This window comes from Perca fluviatilis, chromosome 21, assembly GCF_010015445.1.
Source record: "Perca fluviatilis chromosome 21, GENO_Pfluv_1.0, whole genome shotgun sequence".
In the NCBI taxonomy this organism is placed as follows: Eukaryota; Metazoa; Chordata; class Actinopteri; order Perciformes; family Percidae; genus Perca; species Perca fluviatilis.
In genome coordinates this window covers 13,349,851-13,362,215 of record NC_053132.1, presented here as the reverse complement: position 1 = coordinate 13,362,215, position 12,365 = coordinate 13,349,851, and the positions used below count along the sequence as shown (strand labels likewise).

The following is a 12,365-nucleotide window of genomic DNA, read 5'->3' as shown; positions in this document are numbered from 1 at the left end:
TTACAAACAGTAGACACGTATTTCCCTTTTTAGGGCATGAGAATCTATTACGTAATTTAGGGAGCACCTCGGATCTCTAGCAAACTCGCCTGTGTGGAAGCGGGAGGTGTTGATACAGAGCGGCACCCCTGTTGACCAATAAGACGCCAAGGAAGTTGCCTTCTCGCTGGTTGATTGGTTAAGAGGGCGCACAACGTTGGTTGACGTTTAGGTTGCTCGCGCTCACTCTCTGGCTGGGAGTTTTTCACGTTGATGGTTTTACAGGGGTAGTTGTAGTCTACATACCGGAGGGTGAACTGTCCTGGAAAAAAGCTATCGGGAGTGTTATATACTTTTGTTGCGACAGTTTGAGAGACAACTGCCTCAGGTGGTAGGATATTTACTTGTTTTTCTCTTGGATAGTGTTATAAAGTTGTCACCATGCCGGTTTTTCACACGAAGACGATAGAAAGTATCCTGGAGCCGGTGGCTCAGCAGATATCCCATCTGGTGATAATGCACGAAGAAGGTGAAGTTGACGGGAAAGCTATTCCAGATCTGACGGCGCCGGTAGCTGCCGTGCAGGCGGCTGTTAGCAACCTTGTTCGGGTGAGTAACTTTCTCCCCTTTGTAAACTGTATCTGGTAAAGCCTGCCTGAACTCAGCGGGTGTTGTAGGCTACCTGTCGCTCTTTGTCCCACACCGTCTACTCTCGAATTAACTTACTTGAACGTTGAAACACAACGCTCACTGGTATACTAGCTCTGTCTTAATGTGTGTAATAGCAGAGAAGATTTATACATTCTATCAAAGTTTCTTGAAGTTGTTTGACTCGGGGCAAAGGGCAGTGACGCCCTTTTCCCCTTGAAAATATGCCCTGCCTCTTTATCTGACTGCCATATGTTGACGTAGGCACTGCAGCCTGCTGGCATGTATGAGCCAGGTAGTGGAGCAGGCTACAGGGATTTCCTGTTTAATTGAAATCCAGTTCATTTGAAAGGACGGCTGCACTAGTTGTCATAGAATATAGCTGTGAATGAGAATAGGAATGAACCTCAAATACAGAATATTTGTTTTCAGGAACCCTATTTAAACCTCAGTGGGACAGTTTATTGCAATAGATGTCTTTTGCAACCAAAACTTCCCAACAGATTCACATATTCTATGCTGTTGCATGTGACAGTTAGAGAAATTATTGATTATTGATGCATGTCATAAATATCATATGCCAGCTGTTAATGCTCTGCTAAATGTATGAAATGGAATTAGATAGCACAATCAAACCTCCACCAATGCTGCACAAGTGTCAACATTGTTAATTTGCAAGTGGATCCGGTGTTGTGACTCATCAGATTGCGTGATCTGATAAGGAATCTCCGCTATATTCCTTCTGCAAAAATGTATTTACTGTGATCACATACTGTTTTTTGATAGCTGTCAACAAAAGTTGTGACCCCCCCCCATGTTATTAATATGGATTGTACATTGTGATAGCAAAAAACGTTTAGTCAGTGTTGAATGATGTAGCTAGGTATTTATGTAAAGAAAGACCACACCTCAAAATATGGTCTTTTTCCAAAGCTGACTCACTAGCATCAAATAATTGGTAAGATATTCTGAAGAAACACATAATGTGCATCAATGCATACATAAACTAATTACTTGTGTCTTGATCTATACCCTAGAACTTAAAACCACAAGATTTAAACAAAATTGTTGACACATTTTTGAGAGAACCCGGCAACTAACAAACAAACAAACTGAACTAAAAATAAAACTTCCTTGGTAGAGTAACTGTAATTTTGACTCACTGTTGAGGCACTATGGCAAGTGCTCATACATTATCATATCTGGTTGGTGCCCATAATGTTTTTTTACCCACACAGAGCAATTAAAATGTCTTGAGAGCTATTAGTTATGTATTTCCAGACTGTTCTGAAAGCCTCTTGACCAGATGCAGCTGTGGATTTGATTATTTTTAGAATCAAAAACGACCTGACCACAATGGTGTTCCTCAGAGCCTCATTTAATGGTAACAAGTAAGTGTTGTTTCCTCAAATTTTTAACCTGAAACACAAACGAATACATGGAAGGTTTCTTACAGAGGAAGCAAAGAGATATGAGGGGGCTGTCAGATGTTGAGGCTTGTAAACAAAGAAAGGGATAAAGGCCAAATGAAGGCAGACTTGGTTCATGTGTGTTGTTCTCTCTGTCAACCCTGGCGGTTGTCGGGCGATATGTTTGGACAATTGCTCTTTAGTCTCCTGTCAGCAAAGGAATTCTCTGTTTAGCGGGATCGCCTACCATTAGCCCGCAGTTTATTTAGTAGGTTTTATAACCATTTAAAACTAGTTGACTAACTTCATTTTATGCTTTTGTTATTCTTCAATATGCACTGTCAAATTATAGGTCTATACCCCATTGTCTCTACAGCCACAAGACTTCCTTCCTCTGAGAGGCATTATGAGAGAGGTGTTTAGATGGGGTGTTATGTTTATTTTTGACATCATATGTTGACAGAAGACCCTCTCTACCAAATCATACTGCAGTAATACCTTGGATAACCGTTCATAAATACTGTTATTAACAATTTTGGTTGTGCATAGTAAAACTTTTTACTTGAACTGATGGTAATAATTCCTTAATCAATTATATGGTTTTGTAATTAGATGTAACTACTAATAGTAAAGAGATCTGCATGTAAAAATTAAAACAATTAAAAGTAGGTTTGTTAAGGGGTCATTCAAGATAAATGTACTACTCTGTCCTTCAAAGGAATTGTAATATTGGGTAAGGAAGAAAAATTAGACCCACCACTTCCTTATTTTTAGATACATGCTACTACGGCAAAGTTAAAGTGAGCACAGTAAAACATAGTTGAAAACATTGCAATAGTGCTTCAAGTTCCTATTATGTTCCTAAACCCCCCAACAAAGCACAAGTAGACTTTATATTTCACAATTAATGTTTTCTGTCAGATTGTTTATAGATCTCGACGTTTCCGACTGCACTTGAAGGCAACTTTATTTCACAGGAGAGGGAGAGAGAAAGAAAAGAGACGAGTGAGTCCTAGCGAGTGCTTTGTTGTCGTTCAGTTATTACACAAACTCCCGGGCTGTTCAGTGCTTGTTTCATTTTTTACCCTCCTAGTGTTTTTTCAAACTTTATTGTGGGAGCGATGAAGGCTAAAAGAAATGTTTACTGTACGGGATTTTCACACCGCCTCAAACCATAGCTCACCGGCAAGTTCATCGCTGGTTAAATGATTGGCCCCGCAGCGTGACGTGGGGTTGTTCTTATCCAAAAGTTGAGTCAGTCTCAACTTTTTGCCGCAGTGTCCCCCTTGCAGCAACCCCTGCCGCAGCCTTAACGCACCCCCATTCAAAATGAATAGAAAGACCTGCGTTTTTGCCGGATCTTTGGACTGCCGACGCAGGATGCGTGAACGCAGCCTGTGTGAACGCAGCCTTAACAGCCAACTCTGCTGCTTTTATAGTCTCTTTTAGGTTATTTTTGGGGGTTTACAATCTTATTATATAAAGTATGTACACTCTTATTATTAACCAATTTAAAAGCATCAGAATGCAGCTGTTTTCAGCAAAAACATTCTGATAGTGTGCTTTCTGCTCAGTACCAGCCACTAGCTAGTGAAGAAAACCGAATATCTAGCAGCTAAAGAAGAGCAATGAAAAGGACCTGAAAGGAGAGTAAATCTTGGACCAACATTCATTAGATGGACTTGTGATTCAAAATAAATGCTAATGTTGCTAGGTGTCAATAAAAAGGCAAATGTTTACTACACATTAGGTAGCCTATAATGTTAGAAGATGATATGTTAGAGATGGATGTAAAGAAATCGATAAATGTGACTTTAAATATCAAAACATTACATTGTTGCTAACATGAATTCCGTGCTTGTCAGCATTTCCTGACACATGAAAATGTCCTGTTGAACCTCAACTCTCATGGGTTGAAATGATTCAGGCTTTGTGGACATTCTGAATTGTGATCAGATGTTTCCAACAGTGGCATGAATGAATAGGCCTGTAATTTTTCCAGTTGCTGAGCAACACTAAAACATGGACAGTATTATGACGTCATTGAAGTTAATGATTAGATGTAATTTATTTTGATTTTAGTCCCACCAGTCCCATTAGTCATACATTGCAAAGCTAAAAAATAAACACACTGTGTGTGACTCCTATCTTAAAAAAAAAAAAAAAAAAAAATCTATATCACAAGTTTTTTTTGTTTTTTCATAGTCTTGATTTGTAGCATTTCAATGGCTGCTCAGTCACTCAAGTTTAAATGACTGTAGAGGAAATGATCATCCTTGGAAAGGAAAGGCTTGAGGCTGTCTAATTGCATTTCTTTAGAGATTCTCAGGGTGGGGCTGTGCCACAGAAAAGCTATTCACCTCATTGTCCAGAAAACCACATTTAATCAAGGTGGATTTTGAATGACCTGAAAATATGATTGAAATTGGGTTACAAATAACTCTACCTTTCAAATGACATATTCTGATGGTTGCCAGACACAGAAAAGGAAGTTAAGCTTTTTGATACTATTGGATGCTTAAGTCTGTCTGAGAAGACCTGGTGCACTCACTGTGATAAACGTGTAGACCTTTAAATTTATTAATTTGGAAGGGTCTAATCTTGTTATTCCGGATGCATGAAGATAAAAGTTCAGCCCTCGTAAACTGAGCCATTATTTAAAGTGTAGCATGACTACAAACCACTGTGAGTCAAATAACAAACTGAGGCCTACCGAAGATCCATCACTAGTGCTTAGCATCTATTGAGACAATGAACCAGACCTCAATTAAAGATGAATGTGGGGAATGTGAAGAATTCCCAACAAGCAGAAATGCATCTCTGCTCAGAGGGGGGTTGAGCTGATTCTTTGAATGAACAATTCTGGTCAAATATTGAGTAAGATTATCAAGTCTATCCTGAGAAAAAAACCTGTGCTCACACAACTGTTCATGTCAGCTTCATCTTTGTCTTTGATATCTGTGTTTGACCCATAATGCAGCTTGAAGTTGGTGAATATGAATATCTGTGTATTTATTTGTTACATTTTGTATTACGAAGTTAGGAAAGCAATGTTAAAGTCAAGCCTGACGTTGCCTTACACATAAAGAATGATCCCAGTCACATCCACACAGTGAGGCATACAGCTTATTAATTAAATACTGGTATCAGATCGGTACTCGGTATCGGCCAATACTCAAAGCCCAGGTATCGGTATCAGAATGGGGACTGAAAAAGTCGGATCGGTGCATCCCGATTGTAGTTTAGCTTCATATCTGTCAGGTTTAAATTGAAGAAGTGATGCTAAAAGTGCTGTCATAATGAAACCATTACATCTGAAAAAATTCTAAGAAAAATTATTTTGCTGTGCGCGTCACAGTCACATCAGAAAGTCATTCTTTTGAGTTGACTACATATACAGGCCCTTTTTCTTTTTCAACTCTTTTTTTTTTTTTTTTTTATGCATGGGATAAAGAAATGCTGCTCCTATGTGCAGCTCTTTTAGTGGCTGTATTGTCGATCTTTGGATGAAAAAAAAGTTACTATCTTCTGCAATGTGGCGAGGTTACAAAATACCACTGTGCTTTATGCAACAATACCAAAGAAAATGCAAATACTGGAAGTTAGGCTCAACTGTAGTATTTCACTTGTTCTGCAAAAAACATAAGCCAGACACTTAGAAGTGTTGTTAGTCTTCAACTTCTTTAAACTTTGAGAGACATAAAGCCTGAGAAAGTTTTTATTTTTAAATACTAAACTATGTTTAGTGCAGTATTTGATGAGGCCTTGAACAGTCATTTAAATCACCCACTTCTTTAATCCTTTACGAATGGGAAACCAATGTGTTCATTAACTAAAGTGCTTAAGGCATACAAAAGAAAATGTTTCCTATTACCTGGTACTCAAGCTTCCTGCAGTTTGTCAAGGGAAATGATTTCATGCTGCTCACTATTTGATTCCGTCATCTTGGCAACAACACAAGGACGACAGAGTCTGACATTTTTGAATAGTCTTTATTGAAAAGCAACCTCTTGTCTTTGCTGTTGTGTTATGGATTTACACAGCACCTGTAGTCCACATTTTTATTTTTTCATCTGCAAGATGAAAATTTGTAAGGATAGGAGGACACGTAGGAGTGATGAATTGATGAGGAAGTGCAGGGAGCCAAGTCAGGAAGACCGGGCAGCTGTCGGCCCCACTCAGGACCATGAGTGTGAGCTGGTAAAGGGAAACCCCCTCTCTCTTGTCAACGAAGTGTTTATGACTGCAGACCATGACAAAGGATACAATGCAAATGTCGCTTTTTCTAAAATAATCAAGTTTGAATGATTACATAACAAACATGGAATTGATATTTCACATAATGTCCCATTTAGCCTTATCCTTAACTATTTTATATTTCATAAAGTTGGCAAACCGTCTTATCTTTATCCAGTGTGTAACTTGGAATAAAAAAAGGTGCCAGCGCTCTAAACCAGAAGCTTCCATACAATGCACCTGCTGTCTTTCAGGGCACAGATAATGTGCAGATAAAGTTTTGATATGAGAGTATAAATTACTTATTGGTTATATGACACACTTATTGTAACTCAGACCATGAAGTTTTGTCCCATGTTTAAATGATAGTTTAAATATTTCAAATACAAAGTGGTAGTCCCACCATGCACTGGAAGATTTAGATCCATTCGAAAGTGACAATAGGTTTCGTCCCCAACCCTCAGTAAAAGCCTTCTCTTGTTATCTCTGTTCTTTTAGCAAGCCTTCTTCTGCAGCTCATCTATGACGAGCCTTGTATTGACTCACTCCTCTTTTTTAAAGGAAGGATTCACACAGATGAGTGCCACTCCCCAGTAACACTGTATGAGCTGCTAAGCTCCTGTAATATGAGATAGATAGTTGTGACCACGGCCAAGCAATCCATTTGATTTGTGACTTTCATCGCCTTGGACATCCAATGTGTAGCTACTTCCTGAACCAAATGAATAAACCGTGTTAGACACTCCTTGACAGATGCATGATGAAGGTGTTGACCTTCAGTGCGACCCCTCTGCTGCTCCTCTGAGTCATTATTAGTCAGAAAGTCATTTGATATCTCAGAACACAGCACTTGCTGCTTCTGAGACTATTGATCAAGAGTAGCTAATGGAGTGCTGTGCCATCAAATTGCATGGGCGTGTCTCATCAGATCGAGTACAAAGTCACTTAGAGTGGGAATTAGAGTTGCACTTTGAGGAACTAAACCTCTGTGCAGAATTGCATACAGTTTATTCGTAGGACATTGCTAAGGGCAGCAGTGACGAAACTTGCGCGATTTTTGCCATCATAGATCTTAGTGGTCACCATGACTAACAAAGCATTGTGTCAAAACTACCCAACATGTGAAAGGCAGGCTGTGTCTTGGCAGCCTTGAGGCTTTCAGAGTAGCCTTTCTTCTCCCAGCAGAGCAATGGGCTGCTGTCAACAAAGCCGAGTCTGTTCTTAAGGAGCAGCCACTTTATCAAGCTACTTCACAACACAGGGTTTCCACACAGCGCTCTTGGATGGTAGAAGGAGTGTCAGTGTTTCCACTCTAGACATAAATGCTTAATGTACGTAACTGACAGCTTGGAAGAAGATAGCACTGAATCAATAAAATGTTTTAAAAAGAAGGTGGAAGTGTACAACTGCCCTAAAGTGATTTGCTAGAATCTATTCAAGGAACAGGATATTTGTGTTGTGGTTTGAACTGTGAGTGGACTCTGATTAAGAATGAGTTGATCCTGGACAGTCTCACGTCATATTTTCCTCTCTCCCCTATGTTTCCTGTCTTCACTATCATTTACCAAACTCATGTCAAGCTTGGTCAGTGTTAGTATCAGTATATCGTCCAAAATTTGGATAGAGGCTCAAAATAGCGAAATAGGCCAGGCATCATGAACTGCTTGACAACAACAATAATAAACCTGGGTCACAGTTCTATTTTTGCAGCAAATAGTGTGGATCGCTTTTCACTGCAGACTGTAGGAAGAGGCGGAGGAAGGAGGAAAAGGAAGACAGTGATGACCTGTTGAATACAGTACCGAGAGCCTCAACCCGCATGATGCTTTAGGGAGAATATGACTCAGTCCTCGTTAAATGCAGTGTGCACTCAGCTTTTGGCCTCCACGTTGTTGGCCTATGGTGTAGTCTGTCTTCTCTTTTGTTCAGTTTAGGTAATGTCTAAACTTGACTTGATCTCATATAAATCTTAGTGTTCTAACAATTTTGTTCTGAGATGACTTAAGCTTTTGTAAGTTTTTCAGGTGTCCTAAAAAGTCAGAATGGCAATGTTTTTTTTATGGCCGCAAGTAGATAATTTCTAGCGCTGTCAGTTAAACGCGTTATTAACAGCGTTAAAGCAAACTCATTTTAACAGCGTAATTTTTTTATTTAATAGTACAGCTGAAGACGAGAGAGAGAGAGAGAGAGAGAGAGAGAGAGAGAGAGAGAGAGAGAGAGAGAGAGAGAGAGAGAGAGAGAGAGAGAGAGAGAGAGAGAGAGAGAGAGAGAGAGAGAGAGAGAGAGAGAGAGAGAGAGAGAGAGAGAGAGAGAGAGAGAGAGAGAGAGAGAGAGAGAGAGAGAGAGAGAGAGAGAGAGAGAGAGAGAGAGAGAGAATGACTGACATGCAGCAAAGGGGCCGCAAGTCGGAGTTGAACCCGGGCCCACTGCGTCGAGGTGTAAACCTCTACATATGGGTGCCTGCTCTACCAAGTGAGCTATCCGGGCGCCCGGCGTACATTTTTTTTTATCGCGAGATTAACGTTATTTTTGGCCTAGCAAACTTTGTAGTTTTTTTCGCATGCTGTTGCAACAACTAGTAACGTTAGAAAAACTACAACACCACACCGGATGTAGCTAGACCGGAAACAAAACAACAGGCTTGTTTGGCTTGCGAGCCGGCCAAAGAGTAGTAGCAAAGAATCCGTAGACCGGCTTTGGTAGTAGGCTAATGTTAACGTTTTGAGTGGATGGCGAGCGCGAGATGCCAAAATGGATGCCAGTAAGATTCTGAATGGAAAGTTTACTTTTAAAAAGTTGCCAAATTGTTCCATTGACAAGACCAAAGTGATCTGTGTGTTTTGTCGTTGTAAAATGAGCTATCATCACAGCACGTCCAGTCTGAAATACCACTTGATGGCCAAACTGTGGCCAAGCACACAGCTGATGCGAATTCTCTGCCCCCTCGTCAAAGCCAGGCGACAAAAGCATAAAGCAAGCCGATCCACTTTTCCATGTTGATAAGAGCATTAAAATGAGAAAAAATAATGGGACAAAAACAAATCAAGGGACATTTAGAACAGATAAAAATGTGCCATTAAATGCGAGTTAACTGACATTAAGGCAATTAATCGCGATTTAAATATTTTTAATTAATAATTTCACTATAAAATGTTTCACTATGTTTTTGCTGGTACCTAAATTGGTGTGTCATCATCATACATCATAGAACTATGATGTAGCTTTACACCCATTATTAGATAAGATACACTTTATAGTCCTGAAGAAAATTTGCACCCAGATGCTGCCTGAAAACGGCTTTCCCAAAGACAGACACAAATATTCAAACTATTACCATATTCTGTAGTGTTGGCAAAGATGTAAGGTCTTTGTGTTACTTCCTCCCCCTTCACGTACTGTATGTTTACTACTCTGTCAGTGCCCCATTTTCCTGGTCTGTAGCCCTGCTGCCCTTTAGTTGAACGGGACAGGACAGCTTTAGTTGTTGTGGTTGGTTTTTGTTCAGAGCAACTCATTGGTGGAATGTCAGGGTGGCATTACACTGTCACTCCTCTGCTAAGCTCCAGTTTTAGTTTGGCACAACCTTTGACCCTAATTTATAACCCCTCAGTTACTCTGAGTCCCTCTGGTCCTGTGAAAAGAGAGTGAGGAGATGTATGTCTGCTCTGCTCCATTACAGCCTCCACGTCAACCAACTAGAATGACCCTGCTACTGCCTGTAGTCAGACACATTGACAAGCTATACATTTTTTTTTTAATTATTTCCAGAATGCTGTTTTTTGAATAATCACATTATTATTTAGTATATGAAATATCTTTAATTTGTGCCAAAACAGTGTCATTAATAATTCCAAGACCCCAAGGTATCATCTTTGGAAGTGAAACATAATTAAATAAACATAAATATTATTGCTAAATTATGTGTGACAGTGAGGTAATCACTCATGTAGTTTATACATTTGTTCTAATAATAATAATAATAATAATAATAATAATAATAATAATAATAATAATAATAATAATAATAATAATAATGTAAACAAAAAAGATTTAACCTTTCCCTATTGGGCAGGGATGCAGCTCATTTAACCCAGCCCGTGTGATCCGTGGCGCGTCCTGGTATGAACGCATGTGATCTCTCACCCACGGCAGCTCGACGTGGGTGAGTTGTCTTCCTACAGAGCTGAGGACTGAGGTCATGGGGGAGGTGAGTCATTTTGGCATTTGCGGGAGAGGCAACGTTCAGCTGCTTTACACATTAAACTGTGCTGAGGCCTGCCCCAGCAGCTGCCTTGTTGAAATAATGGCTTGCTCGACAAGTAACAGGACATCATTCTGGAAAACTATGTGATTAAAGACAAAACTCCCTTAGGGGGAAAGTTGTGGCAACGGAGTTTTTACTCACCAGATGACATGATATTGATGTATAAAATGTGTGCTCAATTTGCATACAATCTTGAGGAGTGGATCTAAAATTTTAATTTTACTGAGCCAGCACAACTGTGCCGACTCCTCTGAGTGCTGAAGTGTTGACTGATACCAAATCCTCATGACTGATAATGAACTAGTCATCAGGGCGGAGGCTGGGGGTGGGGGGTGATTCCTGTCTGTGACCATCCTTAGTGCCACCTTTTTATAAGTTTCTCAGGAAGAACATGTAGCATCTTCAAATCCTCCCAAGCATTACTTCTTCTATAATGCCATCTATTAAACAAATTTTAGGTGGTTTAAATTGTCCTCATCATATTTGTAACTGTAGAGACCCAATATGAGAAGACAATCGATGACATGGGGTCAAAGAACTCCACCAAATCCATGTTTTTCTCTTATACCATAGCCATTTATCAAAGAAAAACAAAACTCTGTCATGATTGAATTAGAATCACAAGAGCACAAGTGTGAAGCATCAGTTCTGTAAAGAGACTACAGTTTAACCCTGTGCACTGATTTAGAACGGTGGTTAGGCTGTCTGATAGCGGAACTATATTTGAGTTGTAACTGACCCTTCCCAAACAACCAGAAACAATTATTTCCTGTGGCGGAAATATACAGTACATTTTCATCAGTATAGTTAGCAATGCTCTGATGAGGCATCTAAAGAAATAAAATGTGATTCGCAATGTCTGTATGTTAGACATTATGAAAAGCCTGATACAAGTAAATACAGTCAACAGTCAAACTGATAATATTACTGCAGTCAACTGAAATCGGCACGTCTTGGTTGCACATTTAGCCATGATATGCAGCATGTGATCACAATGTTCTGCAATCAAATCAAGACAAAAAATCGCGAATGTATCCAAGAATAATCTTATATTTATCTCAAACCATTTACAGTAATTACTGCAGTGGGATGAACTTCTTTTTTTTTTTCTGGGCTGTCATGTGGTCACCATGTTGTTCATCTGAGTTATCTGCCACAGTTTCCTCCTCCAGTCCATGGAAGTGACTGTGGGTGTACAGCATCTGCGGTGACACTGTAATGGACCAATAACCTGCACACTACAAGGTGTCTTTGACCTTTGCCCAGTGCATGCTGGAAAAGGCACTGGCTCCCTGTGACCCTGAAAGAGATTAAACAAAAAGAGTGGACGACAAGTCTGTGAAGTTGATTTGAAACTAACTGGTTAAGTCAAATTGAGCACCTGCTGTAGATAACAGGTTAACATTGATTATCTTGTGCCCAATATGTTTTGTAAATTTGTTGGCATGAATTATGACATAAGAATTAGGTTCTGAATCAACAATTAATACAAAATAATGTATCCTATGCTTTTAAATTAAGAAGAACTGGGTCACAAATTCCATAGTGTGCATACAAATGGCATCTCATGTCTTTGCTTAGAAATGTCTGTTGTATGTCTTATTCATTGTACATCACCTCTTATTTATTTCCTTGAAATGTCTTTATCCATTACATCATAGTTGATTGATTTTTTTTTTTTTTTAGGTGGGGAAGGAGACTGTACAAACCACAGAGGACCAGATCATGAAAAGGGACATGTCACCAGCTTTTATCAAGTAAGCCTAGACTGATCTCTTTGCAGACCTCAATTTCATACAGTAACAACCTTTCAAAAATGTATTTAGATG

At 39.5% G+C, this 12,365-nt stretch overlaps 1 protein-coding gene across 2 annotated transcripts in view; it reads left to right on the top strand.

Annotated features, from left to right (window-relative positions):
- Positions 1–214: 214 nt before the first annotated feature.
- The window catches only part of LOC120551192 (vinculin), a 28,671-nt gene continuing 16,520 nt past the window's right edge, over positions 215–12,365 (top strand). For both annotated transcript variants that reach the window (XM_039788420.1, XM_039788419.1), the window contains exons 1-2: positions 215–588; positions 12,223–12,293. In XM_039788420.1, coding sequence (XP_039644354.1) covers positions 421–588; positions 12,223–12,293 — 239 coding nt within the window. In that variant the 5' untranslated portion in view covers positions 215–420. The remainder of the gene's footprint in view (positions 589–12,222; positions 12,294–12,365) is intronic.